At 36.7% G+C, this 20,053-nt stretch overlaps 1 protein-coding gene across 1 annotated transcript in view; it reads left to right on the top strand.

Annotated features, from left to right (window-relative positions):
* The window catches only part of PRTG (protogenin), a gene marked incomplete at its 3' end in the record, with an annotated part of 127,319 nt that overhangs the window by 44,377 nt on the left and 62,889 nt on the right, over positions 1-20,053 (top strand). The window contains exons 3-9 of the mRNA XM_081227373.1: positions 11,138-11,282; positions 13,010-13,143; positions 14,910-15,047; positions 15,311-15,469; positions 16,078-16,237; positions 17,050-17,297; positions 19,379-19,543. Coding sequence (XP_081083499.1) covers positions 11,138-11,282; positions 13,010-13,143; positions 14,910-15,047; positions 15,311-15,469; positions 16,078-16,237; positions 17,050-17,297; positions 19,379-19,543 — 1,149 coding nt within the window. The remainder of the gene's footprint in view (positions 1-11,137; positions 11,283-13,009; positions 13,144-14,909; positions 15,048-15,310; positions 15,470-16,077; positions 16,238-17,049; positions 17,298-19,378; positions 19,544-20,053) is intronic.

Below are 20,053 nucleotides of genomic sequence, written 5' to 3'. Positions count from 1 at the left end.
TTTAAGAAGCATGAATGGGGCATTAGTTTAATATTACAGTCATACATTTCCAAGGTGGAAACATTAATATGTTGGTTTCTGATCAAATAAAAGTTGGGAGAACATTTTCTTCTTAACACTTTTTTTCCTCTTAGCATTTTGATCCTTTTTTTTTTTTCTGACTGTAAATCATAGAAGCAAATGATTAAGTAGACAGGTGAAGAGGAGGAAGTCACAAATAAAATAGGCACTTACATTTATTGTGTTTGCAAGGTTGTTTTTGAGGACGGTGCATGTTTCTTGAGATCTTGTTTCTTGCCTATTTTATAGAGCTCTGGCCTCTTAACAGCACTGCCTTAATGACTTCTTGTGGGGCTCTTGGTTTATGTTAGCACTGACTGGGGAGGGAAGAAAGAGGTCAGGTTTCACAAGAAGGCTGTAGACTTGTAAAATCATACCTAACTGGCAGAAATGAAGTCGACATCAAGGAGGGATCAAGATTTGCATAAGAATACAAATCTTTGTTTTGCCTTGTAAATAAGTATGGAATGTTTTGATAATGCCGAAAATAGTTTGTCTAAGTTTTAGGGGGGACTTAATACTCATTGTAAAGGATGTATTCATTTACTCAGTTTAACACCACACTTAAAAAAGTTAAAATAGAAAAACAAATACTTGCCGAGAAACAAAGTTTAAGACTCTCATGATATATCATATTTGTGCATGCTTTTCTGAAGTGTCTAAGTTTTTTTGTTGTTGTTGTTGTTTTTTTGTTTTTTTTATGCGGGCCTCTCACTGTTGTGGCCTCTCCCGTTGCGGAGCACAGGCTCCGGACGCGCAGGCTCAGCGGCCATGGCTCACGGGCCCAGCTGCTCCGCGGCATGTGGGATCTTCCCGGACCGGGGCACGAACCCATGTCCCCTGCATCGGCAGGCGGACTCTCAACCACTGCGCCACCAGGGAAGCCCTGAAGTGTCTAAGTTTTGATACAAATTTTTAAGTAATTTTTTTATTGAAAAGTGGATTTTATTCAGATGTTCTTTTTCTCATCATTTTTCACATTGAAGGCACTGACTGGGGAGGGAATCAAGCATCCATAGATCATGGGTGATAGCTACCCAAAGAATGATAAGCTCAAAGTACTAAAAAGGCAGATAAAAATTAAGGATGAGGGATTTTCTTTTTGGCCTCCTTTCACAGCATATGAGATCTTAGTTCCCTGACCAGAAATCAAACCTATGCCCCCTGCAGTGGAAGCATGGAGTCTTTACCACTGGACTGCCAGGGAAGTCCCAGCATGAGGGATTTTATCAGGTAATGGAGCAATGGTAGAAAATTTATGCAGACTCTTCCTTCAATCTATGCACCATAAGGCATATAAAATTTATTTTTAAATGTCATTAATTTTTCTTAATTATGTTGTTTTGTAGGAAAAAATATAAATACAAAATACATAATTCCACAGCTAGAGATCCTCTTGTAATGTAGCCCCTTATTATTTCATCATTGAAGTAGGGGAGTTTATCCTCTTCAAATAATTTATCTTTTCACATTAAAAATGGGAAAATTATTTCTGTTTCTCTACATTTAAAAAATTATATTTATTTATTTAGTCTGCGTTGGGTCTTAGTTGCGGCATGCAGGATCTCCGTTGCGTCTTGTGGGACCTTTCATCGCGGCACTTGGGCTTCTCTCTCGTTGTGGCACACGGGCTCCAGAGTACATGGGTTTTGTAGCTGCAGCATGCAGGCTCTCTAGTTGTGGTGCACGGGCTTAGTTGCCCCAACCAGGCATTGAACTGGCGTCCCCTGCATTGGAAGGCAGATTGTTAACTACTGGACCACCAGGGAAGTCCCTGTTTCTCTACACTTTATGTACCTTTATGTAAAAGCTACATAGTCTGGCTTAGTAGAAAAAAAAAGAAAATTTAAAATCTTAGAGTACCTCTACCTTTGTTAGGGCTTTAAATTTTATTTTTATTGTATAGTGGTCACTAACATCCTTTGTTTGACTTTCTTTAAGTTATCCTTCTGAAAGCAAAACCAGTGTATTCATAGCAAGATATCCTGTAACTATTAACTACTTCCGGTACCGCTGCTAGGAGTTTACTAGGTGCCAAGCAGTGCCTAAGTACCTGCTTATATTATTGTGTGTGTGTGTGTGTGTGTACACATGTTTATGTATATATAATTTAATGTTATTCTTAAAATATTCTTATAAAGTTTTATTATCCCCATTTTACTGGGGAATACTGAGGCATGGAGTTGGGTAACTTCTCAGGGGCACACAGCTCATGCATGCAAAGCTGTGATTCTAACCCAGATCTTTAGATTTTAATATCTGCACTCTTAACCTCAAGGCTATGCTGCTTGCTGCCCCACCTCCATAAATTATGCCCTGTATTGTACTGGATTTTTTCCTGATTTTCTTTAAACCAGCTAAGATTAAATTTTACCATAGTTTTAATATCATTTACCTCAGTTTTCTAATGCCTTAATTTCTGTCATCAAGAAATGAAAATAAGTTAAGATTGGAAAAACAGTAAACACTTTCTCCTAATCTCATTGCAACAGAGCCTCAGAAGTAGGAAATCCTTTTCTCCAATAATTTTACATGTTATACATTGTTATTTTTATAGGCCACTATTATAAAAACTCATGCATATCTTTCTTTAAATCTTAACCACAGCCTAACGTGAACCATTAGTTTAAAAATCAGGATGGGAACTTCCCTGGTAGTCCAGTGGTAAAGAATCCACCTTCCAATGCAGGGGACGTGGGTTCAATCCCTGGTCAGGGAACTAAGATCACACATGCTGTGGGGCAACTAAGCCCACACGCCACAACTACTGAGCTCGTGCACCACAATTATTGAGCTCGTACGCCTCAACGAGAGAGCCCACACGCCACAAACTACAGAGCACACGTGCCCTGGAGCCCTCACGCCACAACTAGAGAGAGAAAACCTGTACGCCACAACTAGAGATAAGCCCGAGAGCTGCAACAGAGAGACCGTGTGCCACAACGAAAGATCCCACATGCCTCAACAAAAGATCCTGTGTGCTGCAACTAAGACCTGATGCAGCCCAAAAAATAAAATAAATAAAATAAATAAATATTTTAAAAAATTAAAAATAAATAAAAATAAAAATCAGGATGAATAGATATTTGAAACTGTTGACATTATTAATCTCTGGCCTCATTTTATGGTTTCCCAGTCTTCCTTAGCATGCCCAGTTTCTTTTCATTCTCATCAAATGAGGATCTGTGATGCAGATTCGTCAGTCCATCCGATCTCTCTTCCTACATTCTCTGTTCAGGCACCATAGTATCCCCCAACCTTCCAGGTGTGTAGGCCGGAAACCTCAGAATGACTCGGGTCTTTCCTCCTGTTTCCCTTGAATACCTTGTGGCCACATCGTGTTGTTCAATGCACAGCATCTTTTGTATGTGCCCTGTCTTCCATTCCCGTCATCTCTGCCATCATTGAAACCCACAGCTGGTCTATCCTCCTCTTTATAATGGCCTCTTAACAGGTCTCCCTGCCTCTAAGCAGTATCTCTCTATAGGTATTTGACTGTTTGATGATCAAATGTACATGGGCTTAGAACTAGGAGAATAATAATAAAGGAATAGCTAATACTCCCATGAGGTAAACTAGTTTTTTAAAAATAGATTTAAAAGAAATGCTTGATTCCTCCACGGGTTCGATCCCTGGTCAGGGAAGATCCCACATGCTGCGGAGCAACTAAGCCCGTGTGCCACAATTACTGAGCCTGCGCTTGAGAGCCCATGAGCCACAACTACTGAGCCCACGTGCCACAGCTACTGAAGCCTGCACGCCTAGAGCCCGTGCTCTGCAACAAGAGAAGCCACTGCAATGAGAAGCCCGTGCACCGCAATGAAGAGTAGCCCCTGCTCGCCACAACAAGAGAGAGCCTGTGCGCAGCAACGAAGACCCAACGCAGTCAAAAATAAATAATAAATAAATAAAAGATCTATAATACTTAAAATACTTGATTCCTAAATAAATTTTAGACTGATTCAATTTACATGCATATATCTATCTTTCCTATCTTTAACAGATTCCTAGAAATGGAAATAATACTACTTGAGATGAGACCCATAGTTTCAAAATCCTAGTACACCAGAGTTTAAAGGTGTTATTTGTTTTGGAAATTTGGGAATTTAACATATATTCTTACCCAGCTAGAAAGCCAGTGCATATGAACCTCTATTTGAGCAGCAGAATTGCTTGGAAGTAGAACCAGTAAGTTTTGCCTTCCACAGAAAGTTTGAGAATCTCAAGCTTTTACTGAGAGAATTCACGTGGGATCTTTGGAGATTACCTGGATTCAGATCGCACCCTCACCTCACTGGCTGCAGAACCTTAAGGAAGTTGCTAATCTCCTTGTGTCTCAGTTTCCTGAACTGAAAAGGGGGGTAATAATAGTTGTGAGGATTAAATAAACTAGAATATGTAATGTACTTGCTGCCTTGAAATAAAGTATATGTTAACCTATAGTTATTTCTGTCATCATCATAACCTCTGTTCTGTGCTTTCATAATATTCCATAATTTTCCTTCATAGCATTTATCACAGTTTGAAATTACTATATACTTGCATAGTCATTTAGTTCAATGCCTTTCTCCATTGCTAGACAAAGATCCCTGGGGGTAGAGCCTCTGTTAGTTTTGTTCATCATTGGATCCTTGGCATCTTGAACATACTAGGTACTGAATAAACAATTGTTGAATGAATGAACTTAGAAGAGATTACTTTAGTCTAAAATTGTTCTAAAATAAGTGTGATTAAAATCCTTTTCTGGAATAGGGAGACAGTTAATCTGGCCCATTATTTTATGAATAATTGCTTGATTCAAAGCCTGTCAGCATGGGTTAACTACACATTAAATGAATAGTTTGATTATAAAATAGTGAGATTGATGTTAATATATGACTCATGGAGATTAACTTCTGTGTCATAGTTATAATGTATACCTTTAATAGCATAAATATTCACTTTTTATGTAACTATTTTACACTGACTATTTAAATACTGTTGCATGCTTACCATATAAATAGTTTGGGAGTAATTGATGCCAAACTACTTTTTTTGGTGAGGAGGGGTTGTTAAAAGCCTGCTGACAAATCTTGTTTATTGAGAATGTACCCAGTGAAAAAGAGTTAAAAATATATAGTTAGTAGAAAGAAAAATATCAGTTCCTTTCGATGTAACAAAGATATATACGTACATTCAGTTTTTCTAGTAATTAGGCTAAGCAGTTTAAAGATTTAGAAGGAGGGTGACTAAGACAGTGCTTTTGGACAGCATTTAAAATTGAATCACATTCTTTGTGAGATTGTGTTGTTCATGGTGGTTTTAGCAGTAATGGTTTGACTTACAAGAGCATTTGAATTGATAGATGGAAGCCACTTACGAGTCAAATGCAGCCCATGTCAAACACCGTTGTATGTCTGGAGGATGTTTGTTAAAGGGGAAGAGGGAAAATGAGAGCAAGGAGACCAGACAAGAGACTGTTATAGTGCTTCCATTGAGAGATGTTGGGACAGGGATACAGGAATGGGTTTAATATATGTTTAGGAGTTAAAATCAGTGGGAAGTGGTGATTTATTGAAGAGAGTGCAGGGTGAATCGCTGCACAGTGGTGTGACCGACTGAGGTAGAGATACAGGCTCAGAGGAAAGAAGATGATTTCATTTGGGGCACGATGAGTTTGAAGTACGTTTTATAACTTCCAGGTGAAGAAGTCCAGTAGACAGCAGGAGCCATGGGTATGAAGCTCTGAGCGTGGTGATCTAAGCTGGAGATGTAGTCTGGGGACTCCGAAGCAACAGATAGATGGATGTAGTTGAAAACTGAAAGGGGATGAGATCACCCAAGGAGAATATGGAGAGAGAAAAGAACAGAGAACTCTAGAAGGGAGGGCAGGAAGGAGGAAGGAGAGCCTCAGAGGGTGTGAGAGAAATAGGAGTGCACAGTGTCATAGACACTGTTTCAATAAAATAATAGGGGAAGAAGGCAGATTAGATGTTTGAGGCATCGCATCAGAGAGGAAGAAGGGGAGACAGCTAGAATTGACTTTTTTTTTTTTTTTTTAATGCGGTACGCGGGCCTCTCACTGTTGTGGCCTCTCCCGGTGCGCGGAGCACAGGCTCCGGACGTGCAGGCTCAGCGGCCATGGCTCACAGGCCCAGCCGCTCCACGGCATGTGGGATCCTCCCGGACCAGGGCGCGAACCCATGTCCCCTGCACCGGCAGGCGGACTCTCAACCACTGCGCCACCAGGGAAGCCCAAACTGACTATTTTTTAGAGAAGTTTTGATGCCATGGGGAAGAGAGAGAGTGGATAGCTGCTCTAGGGATTTGTGTTCTAAAGATAGGCCTGGAGTTTTGTTCTCTTTGTGTTTTGAGTTTGGGAGAGAATCACTTTTTAAAAAAATATTCATTCATTCATTCATTCTGCTCTGGGTCTTAATTGCGGCATGTGGGGTCTTCCCTGTGGCATGTGGACTCTTAGTTGCGACATGCATGTGGGATCTAGTTCTCCACCAGGAATAGAACCCGGGACCCCTCTGCATTGGGAGCGCAGAGTCTTACCCACTGGACCACCAGGGAAGTCCTTAATCACTTTTATAAGCTGAAGGAAGGAGTCAGGAGAAGAAGATTTTAAATATGCAGGAGAGAGAAATAAAAAACACAGATATATCAGGTTCCCAGAGGCGAGGGCAGAGGAAGCGGGTAGCACCCAGATGGAGGAGTTACAAAAGGAAAAAAGGAACTTATTTTTATGGTTGAGTCATGTTTGCCTCTTTCTCTTCAGTCTCAGAGGTACTGATGAAAATCCAAAGGAATATCTTGCTTGGTCTTCTCTGGGCAAAATCATTTTGCCAGCAGGTTGGTTCAGAAGAGACCAAGAAGTTAGACATGTTAAGTATAAAGGTGTTTTTGAGGATTAAAAAGAAGAAATCTTTATACAGTACTTGCTTCATAACTTGATGAAAACCAGAGTGGGATCAAGAAATAGTCTTACTTGATGGATGTATTAACTAACCTTATTGTGGTCGTCATTTCCCAATATATACGTGTATCAGACCTCAGACTTACACAGTGTTGTACACCTTAAACTTACACAATGCTGTTTATCAGTTATATCTCAATAAAGCTGGAAGGAGGGGGAAAGAAACTAGGTTAAAGATTGCCTAGGGCTGGGGTGGGGAGGGGGTGGGAAGATTAGGGAGTGATAACTGAAGGATATGGGATTTCTTTCTGAAGTGATGAAAATATTCTAGAATTGATTATGGGGATGGTCACAAGCTCTGTGAATATACTAAAACCCATCGAATTGTATACTTTCAATGGGTGAATTATGGAATGTAAATCACATGCAATGTGAATTATATCTCAGTAAAGTTGTTTCATACACTCACACACACACACACACACACACCACCACCAAAAATAAATAAATATCCTTGCTGTATTACAGGATACATCCATTTATGTTTTAGTTCTCAGACTTTTGTGACTCCAGAGTTCTAGCCCATTTGACCTAAAGTGCAAAATTAGTTTAGTTTTTATAGTAAAAAACGCTTAGGGGTTTCATAGACTTATTTGTCTGGGAAAGAGAGGGAATTGCTCAAAGTAAAGGTAGTGGTTCAGAGGCATCATATTGTTTGATTGATTAGATGAGATTCAGAGTGAAAACAACTCTGAAGTGCCTAAGTGGTTGGAGGGAAATTACTCAAGGCAACAGAGTGATTATATTGTTCTCAGTAATCTCAACACTGATAAAAAGTTTTATAATATATAAAAAGCCCTCACTATGTTGGTTTCTTTAATCTTTTAAAAATCCTTTAAGAGAGGAGGGACACATATTTGTCTCTAAAAATAATACACTGAAGTATGGGGGGTTGTTTAGAGTTATAGCAAACAAAATAATAAAAAGCGTTATTTTCTTCTCATCCCAAGCCTTGGTATTTATACCTGGGAAACTCTGTACATTTCTGGTTACTTTGTTTAAAGACCTAATAGAATTGGAAAACAGTTTTTAAATTTCAGTTTAATTCAACAAGTATTGCTTTAGTGCCAAGTCTGTGCCATTCATTGACTTAAGGGATCCTGCAAAGTATATGACCCACTACTCAGCCTCATTGAGCTCGGAGTGTAGAATGGGAGAAAGACTTGTGAATAAGTGACTATAATACTGTGGGATAGAAGTAGCAATAAAGGTTTTACAGAAGTAGAGAAAAAGGTCAGGAACAGCTTCCCAAAGGTTCAGACAAGAGAACTAGGCTTTAAATGATAGGATTTCATCAGCTGGACAGAGAGACCTAGGATATTTGAAAGAGAAGGAAAGCTCATATAAATGCTCAGAAGTGTGAAATATAGTATATTCAGAGAATTAGAAATAGTTGTGTCCGTGGAACATAATTTCAAGTGGTTGAATACAAAGTGACGAGTTTTGCAGGGACTAAATAATTCATCAGTAACACAGATCAAATTTGTATTTTATGACCATCACTCTGGAAGGTAACTCTGTTGTCAGGACAGATCTCACCTAAGACACGCCAGCAAGACTTCCAGGCAGTAGGTGATAAGGACCTGAATAAAAAAAGAGTACTATTAGGGATGGAGAGAAGTCAGATATGAGATGTATATTGATAGATAGAGATATGTCTCATATGTATGTGTATCAGATAAAACATACTGAATTAGGTGCTTGATTGATTGTAATGGGATAATGGAAGAAGAAATTGTTCAAATAGATGGGGTTGGAGGAACTACTGGTTTATGAAGAAAAGTTAACCTATATTAGATATTTCAATCTGGGGAGGTAAATGCTGGGAAAGAGTAAGATAAAAATTCCCACTTTGAAGTCTGTAAATTGAATATAGATGGGATTATCAATGACAACTAAAGCTAAAGGTCACCTCCTCACACATGGAAAAAATAAATATAGAATCAAGAGCAATTAATAATTCATAAAGCAGGCATTAAACTTTTCAAAACTTAGGTCTTAATTCCCCCGAAATATGAATATATTCGACAAAAGTTTAATTAAATGAAAGATAAGCTTACATTGTTATTTGTTTGTAAATTAATATCCTAGAAAGTGATTGCAGAAGCAATTAAAAAGAAAAACTATTGATTTTGAGAGTTTGGTGTTCTTGAATAGTGATTCTTAAACATTTTAGTCTCACTCTTTATATGCTTAAAACTTTTTGAGGACCTCAAAGAGCTTTTGTTTATATGGGTTATATCTATTGATACTTTATTATTAGAAATCGAAACTTAGAAATTTTAAAAATATTCATTAATTAATTTTGAAATGAAAACATTGATCAATTATATATTAACATATACATTTAATGAAAAGTAACTATTTTCCAAAACATTTTAGTGAGAGGAGTGACATTGTTTTACATTTGCCCAAATCTCTTTAATTAGCTTAATAGAAGACAGCTGGATTCTCACACTGCATTAGGTCTGTTGCTTTATCACCCATCATGTAGCTTCTGGAAACACTATATACTCAACAGAAATGAAAGTGAAAAAGGCAAAGGATGATTATCATAAAAATGCTTTTGACCTTGTGGGTCCACTGACAACAGCAGTTTGAAAACCAGTGTTCTTAAAGAAGTAGGAATTTTTTGTTACCTACATAAATAAAGTATTAATTTACCCCCACTCCACCCTTGGAAGTTGATACTCCTAAGAATATTTTCATTTTATTCACTGACTTTGTTCCATACCTCTAAAGGCCCATGATTCATTTACAGATTAATGAAGTCAAGTCCAAGGCAGAATTTGTTAGTCTTCTGTGACCTTTTACCCTTCCCAGTCTAATGAAGCATAAGGCATCTAGCCCTTATTCCTTCTATTTTTCTTCATAATTTCTCATTTTATTGGTAAATTGTAAAGGCATATTTATTTTTTGAACTGGAGTTTGAGGATGGGGAGTAAGACTATCATTGGGGCCCTTTCTTTATATCCTGGGAGACTTCGTAGAGGGAAGGCAAGCTACACTATTACCTGGAGTCTGGACTCCATCAAAATGTGAAACCGTGGACATGATGACCAGTTCCTAGAGGCTTGTCTAGAATACTAAAGAAGAATTATCTAGAAAATATCAACATTTAAGACTTATTTAAGTCTAAAGATAGTCTCTCGAGTCTGTGTACCTTTTTATTCATCAGACACATCATTTGTCTTCACTCTTTCCTCTTTCATCCTGCTCCATCAATACCAACCTCATTTGATTCCAGACATGAAGTCACATGTCTGTCTAATAAGAACCAAGTCTCTTGTTTTCATTATACCTATAGAATCTCTCCATTCTCACTGCCACCACCCAGTTCTTTCATTTTGATTTAAACAGCCTGTTGGTCTGTTGATTTAAGGCTCTTTTTCTTCAATCCATCCTATCTAACAATACCTGATTAATTTTTCCCAGACACTACTGTTTTCATGACACTCCTTTGCTCAAAACTTTTCAGTGATGCCTTAATTTGTACCATGGTACAAATCTGTTTTATCTCTACTCTCCTTCCACTTTTCCATGAACCCTTTATCTGATTTATTCTACAATAGTTAGTCCTGGCTGTTACCGTAGAATCAGGCTGCACATTTCTTACTTCTGTGCTTGCCTTCATGTTACTCCTTTAACCTGGAATGTCTTTTTTTCCTCCTTCCATCTAAACCCAAAGGGTTCTTCAAAACTCAATTCACAACCAATCCCTGTAAAAGGTTTTTACCTGACTAATCTGTCTTTATTGATTTCCCTCTCCTCTGAAATACAATAGTGTTTGAGATTTGTACTACACAGCTTAGTATATCATTACATACCATTGGTAATTGCTTATTTTTGTTTCAGTTATATTAATTTTTTTCTGAAATAGATCTGAGTTTCTTGAGAATTTCATTTTGGGAAAAACCAAACTCCTTTAGCTGGACAACTGCCCAGTGGTATTTCTAAAATTATTCCTTAATTTCTCTTTGTGCTTGTTAAGTTGAGTTGGCCTTATGTCTGGGCAGGAGTTCAAGTTTGATAAATAATATCTAGCATAAAGTTATTTCCAAGTATAGTATGATAGTGCAGGTACTTATTCTGAATTTGACAAACTTTATCTTATAGCTATTTCTGCATTTGAAGTTCAGCCAATTTCTACTGAGGTCCAAGAAGGTGGAGTTGCTAGATTTGCATGCAAGATTTCGTCAAACCCTCCTGCAGTCATAACATGGGAATTAAATCGGACAACTCTACCTGTAACTATGGACAGGTAAATACAGCTTTTCTCTTTGAATATGATACAGGAATGACAAGGACTTCATCATAAAACTGTATATGAGGAAAGACCACTGTGGAGCTTATTTTCATTTATGGTAACAATAACCAATTTCTTAAAGACATTTCAAACTTAGGCAAAGAATTAGATCATCAGTCTCTGGTACATGGGGCATAGTTCCTGGTTTTTTGTTTCAGATCAGAATTCAGATACTCTACCTTAGTGCTTTGTTCCTTTCCTCAAACATCTTTTCCAATCATGGGACCACCTGAGTACCTGGATGGCAGCCCAAGGATTTAGGAAGCTGAATTACACTTTTAGTGCTGGGGATAGTAGTGCTGGTGTAAGGGTCTCCCATATACGCAGTGGTGGTTGCCCACTTCCATCTCTGCCTTCTGCTTACCAACCCCCTCTACACTGCACACACACACACACACACACACACACACACACGCTCGTGCGCATACACACACCTAGTGCTCTGAAGGTGGTCGGAGTTTAGGGGTCAACTCGGCAGCAACTTCAAAAGTTTGATTCCAATCCTGATGAGTAGTAATATTCCTTAGGAGGCAAAAATCATTTGCTGAAATGGTAGAGAGAACTAAGATGGACAAAGATATTCAAGGAAGAGCTTAAAAAAACCTTACATTCAGATATATCTTGGAGAGTACATAGATATTAATAGGCAAAAAATCAGGTATTTGAAAAATATCATACTAAACTCTAGACCACCAGTTAGCTAAATGTAAGCTATAATGTCAAGTGAGATTCTGTGTAAAATTACACTGATAGATTTCCCAAATCACATACAGCAGGGGTCCCCAACCCCCGGGCCATGGACTGTTACCTGCCCGTGGCCTGTTAGGAACCAGGCCGCACAGCAGGAGGTGAGCGGCAGGTGAGCAGCAAAGCTTCATCTGTATTTACAGCCGCTCCCCATGGCTCACATTACCGCCTGAGCTCCGCCTCCTGAGCAGCATTAGATTCCCATAGGAGCGCAAACCCTACTGTGAACTGCACATGCGAGGGATCTAGGTTGCACGTTCCTTATGAGAATCTACTGCCTGATGATCTGAGGTGGAGCCGAGGTGGTGATACTGGCACTGGGGAGCAGCTGCAAATACAGATTATCATTAGCAGAGAGGTTTGGCTCCACAGAGACCATAATAAATCAGTTGCTTGCAGACTCATATCAGAACCCTGTCAGTGGCAAGTGACAATCAAGTTGCATCTTACAGAGTAGACAGGACATAAGCAACACACTTCAGGTGTCACTGTCTCCCACCATCCCCAGATGGGACCATCTAGTTGCAGGAAAACAAGCTCAGGGCTCCCATTGATTTTGTATTACGGTGTGTTGTATAATTATTTAATTATATATTACAATGTAATAATAATAGAAATAAAGCACACAATAAATGTAACATGCTCGAATCATCCCTGGGGGGACTGGGGAAAAAATTGTCTTCCACAAAACCCGTTCTTGGTGCCAAAAAGGTTGAGGACTGCTGAGATGCAGCATAATTACTTATGTTTTAGAGAGTTGTAGTAACCAAAATGAAAACAGTTGAATCAAGCTAATATTTTTAAAAGTCTTTAAAGTATTATTGCATCTGGGATTTTTAAAAGGTTGAGTATATGAATTCTTATCATAGAATATATGTTAAGATAAAATATAAAATCTACTACAGAGAGTTTAATCATCTTCCCTCTCATGACAGGGTAACTGCACTACCAACAGGAGTATTGCAGATCTATGATGTTGACCAAAAGGATGCTGGAAATTACCGTTGTGTTGCTGCTACTGTAGCCCACAGACGTAAAAGTATGGAGGCCTCGCTCACAGTGATTCCAGGTACCACACATAAGTTGATTTTTCAGTTTTTAATTGGACCAGCTATTAATTTGCCTTCTCTGGCTATAATAGTATGCCATAAAGTAGTACTTTAATTACATTTAAATTTTATTGTTATCTATTTGGAAAATGATCATTTTTATCTATTTAAGCAACCTTCTTCTCAAACTAACTTGTTTTATATGTCAATGTCAACATCTTTAAGAAAGATTGAATTTTTGTTTTGTAAATACTTCATTTTTGTTTTTAAAATATAAAATACAGAAAATCTCAAAAAAGAATAATAATCATCTATTTCCACTAAAATTGTCCATTGTCAATAAAAACACATTTGTTTCCAGTTTGGGTTTTTCGGTTTGTTGTTTTAAGAAAAATTATAATTTGCATTTGTAGAAATGATGCATGTTTTATTTTAAAGAGTAATGTCTATAAAAGTAAAATAATTTTTTTTACATTAAACAGTGTAAAAAGTACAGATATATTTTAAAAATGTCCCTAGTTCCATATCCAGAGATTATCACTGTTGACATTAAGTGAACATAATTTCATATATTTTGCCATTCATAAATATAGTTAGAAGGGAAACTAGCTTGAGAGATGAATATGAAGAAAGAAATATTTATTTTATTAAAATGGAATTATACATAGATGCTAGTTTTGTTTGTTTGTTTGTTTGTTTGTTTTTGCGGTACACGGGCCTCTCACTGCTGTGGCCTCTCCCATTGCGGAGCACAGGCTCCGGACGCGCAGGCCCAGCGGCCATGGCTCACGGGCCTAGCTGCTCTGCGGCATGTGGGATCTTCCCGGACCGGGACACAAACCCACATCCCCTGCATTGGCAGGCGGACTCTCAACCACTGCGGGACTCTCAACCACTGCGCCACCAGGGAAGCCCATAGATTTTTATTTTTAAATAATTAAATTTGCTTGAATGTAGTGGAAGAAAACCAGACCTAAAGACATTGTTGAACTTCACATGAGTGTTTACGCTAAACAAGAGATATTACTTCCTAAAAGATCCTTGAAGACTAAAAATTTTTTCACAGAAACATTGAGACTGATATTAAATTTTTAATGCCATGTTTTAATTTTAGGTGGTATCTATTAGCTTCTTGGTATGAAGCATAAAGACAAAAGCACTCTCACACTTCTTTGTTCTCCCCACTGTCACATAAATTCCTAACAAGATTAGTGAAAGCATTAAGTCAGTGTTTGAACCTCAATTAAAAGTGGATGATATGGAAACAACCTAAGTGTCCATCAACCAATGAATGGAGAAATAAAATGTGTCTTATCCATTTAATTAAGTATTAATCTATTATTATTATTCAATAAAAAGAAATGAAGTACTGATACATACTACAGCTTAGATCAACCTTGAACATTATGTTAAGTGAAAAGCCAGTCCCAAAAGACCACATAATGTATGGTTCCTTTTTTATGAAATGTCTGGAATAGGCAAATCCAGAGACATAAAGTAGTTGTCAGGCTATGGGGAGAGGAGATTGGGGAGTGATTGCTGATGGGATGGAGTTTCTTTTTGGGGTGATGAAAATGTTTTAAAATTGATTATGGTAATAGTTGTATAACTCTGAAAGTACTAAAAACCATTGAATTATATACTTCAAATGGGTGAGTTATATCTCAATAAAGTTGTTTTCAAAAAAGAAAAAAGTGAAAAACTTCAGAACAGATATTTTAACTCATTTCATTCATTATATCTTATTTATAATTTTTTCTTACATCCTGCCTTTTCCATCTCAAAGGTAAGGAGTCTAAATCCTTCCACACACCAACCATTATAGCAGGTCCACAGAACATAACAACGTCTCTTCATCAGACTGTTGTTTTAGAATGTGCGGCCACAGGAAATCCCAAACCAATCATTTCTTGGAGCCGTCTTGGTAAGTCTTAGGAAAAAAAAAAAAGTCTTTTCCTTCAACTTTGTTCATACGGGAGAAACTGATAACATGTTTATTTTATATACAGCACATATGTTTGGCAATTATGTGGCTTTTAAGTTTCTGGTATTTCAGTGTGTAGAGGAAAAGTTTTAGCATAGAAAATTTTAGACTTTTTATGATAATGGTTGTTTGAATAGTGATCTTTTGACAAATTTTAGATCACATGTTACATTGTTTTAACTGAAGTGTTCTCTTTGAAATAGATCACAAGTCCATTGATGTCTTCAATACTCGGGTACTTGGAAATGGTAATCTCATGATATCTGACATCAGGCTGCAACACGCTGGAGTATATGTTTGTCGGGCCACTACCCCGGGCACACGCAACTTTACAGTTGCCATGGCAACTTTAACTGTATTAGGTATGTTTTCTTTCCTTCTGCAATCAGGAGAATCTTACATTTTAACATTTGCTGTTTTATCTCGTAGCTTACTTCCACTTTTCTTGAATATTGTAGTGTTGATATGAAATTGTAAACCAGTGATGAATTTTAGGAGGAAATTAAAGCCCTATGTTAAAATATAACTAGAATCACTCTGAAGTTACCATCCTGTTTGCTTTTATAACATTATGGTCCTTCTTAGTTAATTTAAGCTTCCTTTTTAATTTCTTTCTCACCCACCTACAAATTCATATACCCATTGACCAGTCTAAGATTTTAATCTATTGTCTCCATGCATTCACAAGTGGCTGTATATTGGGCTTGGTTAAGTTAGGATTATGGCACACATATTTTTAGTGTGTTCGTATAGATGGTGTCAATGGGGAAAGCTTGGGGAAAGTGGACATTAACTGAGCAATGCAGAGAAAAGGCATCTGGAGAGATAGATAGATGTAGAGTGTAGACAGGAAGCTCAGAATGTCAAATATTTTCAGGGGTGGGACTTGCGTCACTTGCTGTACTCTTCCTTGACTCTATATCATTCCTGTTTGGACCACAAAAATATTTTCTTTTTTCTTTAAAAATAGCTCCTCCTTCATTTGTCGAATGGCCAGAAAGTTTAACGAGGCCTCGAGCTGGTACTGCTCGATTTGTATGTCAGGCAGAAGGAATCCCCTCACCCAAAATGTCATGGTTGAAAAACGGAAGGAAGATACATTCAAATGGTAGAATTAAAATGTACAACAGGTGGGCTAAGTCACTTTGCTACTATTTTAGATAAGATATAATGGCTTTAGTAATTCTTATGTGAAACGGTTATAGTTATAATATCAAATACCTAAATTATCCTGGTATTTTAAACTGAAGTAAAATCAATAAGAAATTAACTTAAGACTGTAATATCAGCACGTCAAAAATCCTTTTGTATTTTATATGTGGATCGTGGAAGTGGTAGATTATAATGAAATGAATGTTGGAACAGTTCCCCAGACCTGGGTTCTGGTCCTGGTAAACCACCAGCTAAGTTATTAGCAAGCATGTTAACCCTTTGGAGTCTCAGTTCCTTGTTCCATAAAGTGAGGAATTTAGAAGGAAATAATTAAGTCTCTAAGAGTTCCTCCACAGTTCAAACTTAATGATTTTAAGAACTCATTTTTATTAGTATAAATATGAATCTTCTTGTATCACTCTTGTATGTTGAACAAAACTTTTGAACATTTTTGTTGACCTGAATTTTATGTAACATTGCAATGTTATAGAAATTTAGATGCTACTACAGATTAATATACTTTCTTAATAAAAGCCAAATTTTAAAAAAGAGATCAAGCTGTCACCTAAAGCAAACAGGATTTGGATATCACAAGTACTTATTTATATAGACTCAGAAAATAAGAGTAATTTTAAGCAATTCATATAGATTTTTTTAGTAGGGCTGGTCACACAGTTTTTTGTTCTTAATAACTTGTTTTTTAAAATTAAGAGTGCACTTAGTAATAGCTTAACTTTATTTTTATGTCATCCTTAGAATTTTCATTGAAATAATTTTTTTCTTTCCTCAGTAAATTGGTAATTAACCAGATTATTCCTGAAGATGATGCTATTTATCAGTGCATGGCTGAGAACAGCCAAGGATCTATTTTATCTAGAGCCAGACTGACTGTAGTAATGTCAGAAGACAGACCCAGTGCTCCCTATAACGTGCATGCTGAAACCATGTCAAGTTCAGCCATCCTTTTAGCTTGGGAGAGGCCACTTTATAATTCAGACAAAGTCATCGCTTATTCTGTGCACTACATGAAAGCAGAAGGTAAGCAATTTGAGTACTTTTTATTTTTATGTGCTATTTACTGTCAGGGATTTGTTTTCAATATAAATGATGTCTCACATAATCCACGAAATATTTTTAAAGTTCTATGGCATTTACCTTTTTTAATAAAGTAATTACTATATCACCTGTGTATAAATTTTTTTGTAAAATTTTGTATTATTGTATACTTTATGTATATAAGTATAGTTTAAGATTTTCTGTTTAGAAATAAGTACCATCTCTGCCTGCTAAAAGTTACAGAGTAGTGTACTTACGAATTTCGTTTCAGCTGAGATGTAAATTCCTTACCTAAGACTTAAATATATCAATTTAAGTATGCAGTTACATAGGAACAATGGTACAACTGCTTAATAAAATAATAAGGTGAACTGTAGTCACTATAGCATGTTATTTTTAAAGGGGAAAGTAAACATTTTCAGATTCCCCGTAATATGATTTTATATATTTTGATTATTTTCTGAAATCTCATAGAACTCTCTAAAAATTGAGCAGGACACTCTTTATTGATATCTCATTATATAAAAGTAGATATCAAGTCTTTCTTAAAATTTTTATTCAGTTCCATTTCTGGAATCTTTTTTATCCTCATATTTTCTTTTGGCAAAAATTTAGAGGAAAAGGAAAAACTAGTTATAAATCCTAGAGATTTCACTATTGATTTCTCATGGAAACAATGGCAGAGGTTTACAGATTTTAGTTGTATACAAAACAGCCTACTTTTTATGTGATAGACATTCCAAAGAAATTCAGATACCCAGAGAATGGTGATCTAATAAAATTGTCTGTAGAAACAGGTGGTTTGTTGTTGTTTGTTTTTTGTACTTTGAAGTAGTATTTTGAAAAGGAGTATTTTGAATTTAAATCAGGGGTCATGGTAGCAAGAAGAATGAAAGTCTGTTAACTGAGCATGTTGGAGTATGTTAATTCCCTTTTTAATGATTTAAGAAGGTAAAAGGAATGCTGGTTTTGGTGGAGACCACTCTTGTTTGCTATTATGGTTGTTTCATTAGAGCCCTCCACATGCGGCTCAGTGGTCTATTCAAAGGCAGAACAAGGCTTTTTAATTCGAACTCAAGGACCTTGTTTGGTAGGTCAGAAATCGTACTATGCAGTTCCTAATTAACGAACCATTAGCTAGTCTGTTGTGAAATGCCTGTAATCTTGTCTAATTAAAATGCTATCAAGTTAATTCAGAAATGTGGGAAAACTTAATAGTGGAATTTGCCTTCTGTTTTGTTTATAAATCCAGTGTGGAGAGAAGGGGCTCCATCCTTAGAGAGTCTTGATTAAGTTGACGTGCATTTACTGTGAATTGTTCACAAAGCACAGTAGCTGCCAGTGCTCTTGTTCCACTTTACAAGTTTACTCTGTAGGAATTAAATCCCACAAAGACAAATCCTCTTCTATACCTTGCTATGCATATTTTATTAGGAATTGCTGAGAATTTTTTTCCTCTCTAGGAGGGAAAAAAAAACCTCATTGTGGAACAAAACATTTTGAAGGACATTCTGTGCCTCCCAGTTCTTTTGCTTTCAGTATAAGTAAAAAGAACAACTTGTGTCAGTCAAATTTAATAGAATCTCTAGGGGCAAAATGAGATCTTTTGCAGGACAACTTTTGGTTTGGTTTGTTTTTATAAAGAGTAGAGCCATTACATTCCCTGCTGTCTCTCCATTTATGTTTAAAAGAAAAAGGAAACCATGAGTTTAAGCAAGTAAACTTTACACTGTTAATGAACTACAGTATTCTGTAGCGTTAAACTCTGTTGTGTTACTGCTGTACATTGTCTCTTCTGTGGGTTTTGACTAGATGTTAAGTGATGTTTAGAGAAGATTAATTGTTTTCAGTTTGATTTATTCAGGAAAAATTCAAACTAGTAATTTGTAACAAGACATGGTTACTTTTAGAAAATAAAAATCTTCCTATTCACATTTTTTAAAGGGTCACAAAAGATAACACAGATCCAAGGATCAGTGTTTCATAGTGGAAGAAAATAGTAATGGTCTTGTTAATTTTATTTTGAATATTCATAATTTTTAGACACTGATTCCTTAACCTAGGTTTAAACAATGAAGAGTATCAAGTAGTCATCGGAAATGACACAACTCATTATCTTATTGATGACTTGGAACCTGCCAGCAATTATACTTTCTACATTGTGGCTTATATGCCAATGGGAGCCAGCCAGATGTCCGACCACGTGACACAGAACACTTTAGAGGATGGTAAGAAAATGTGACTCTAGGTCATCTCAGCATTAACAGTAATATGCTTTATCACTTTCAATGAATATGTGTTCTAACTCAGAGAAAATATCCTGGTTTTGGTTTAAAAACAAAAACAAAAGCAAATATGATAACCAGCAGGCTAATTTACCATTTCAAATCTTACTCTCAATTTTTGGCAGTAAAATGATGAAGAGCACTTTCATTTATAATTCGTAATACAAATTTTAATAACAAAATTGTCCTTCTGTTTCTTCAAGTTCCTGGTTTAAATTGTAAATGCGTTGCAGGGTTTTTGGTTTGTTTTCTTTTCTTTACTGAGGAGAACAAAATGTGAGATTCTCTAGGCGGGAAAAAATAAAATGACAGTTACATATTGAGTGTATGTAATGACTGGAGGTCAGAGGCATTGGACTTCTGAAACTGGGAGTTTAAGAAGTTTAGTACTTGTCAGTTAAAAAAATTCTTATAAAATCAGGTAGCAGTTAGTTTATTTTTAGATACATTGTG

The sequence above is a fragment of the Mesoplodon bidens genome (assembly GCF_964165515.1).
Source record: "Mesoplodon bidens genome assembly, chromosome: 3".
In the NCBI taxonomy this organism is placed as follows: Eukaryota; Metazoa; Chordata; class Mammalia; order Artiodactyla; family Ziphiidae; genus Mesoplodon; species Mesoplodon bidens.
The sequence above is the reverse complement of the archived record's forward strand: the minus strand, read 5'-3'. Positions and strand labels throughout refer to the sequence as shown.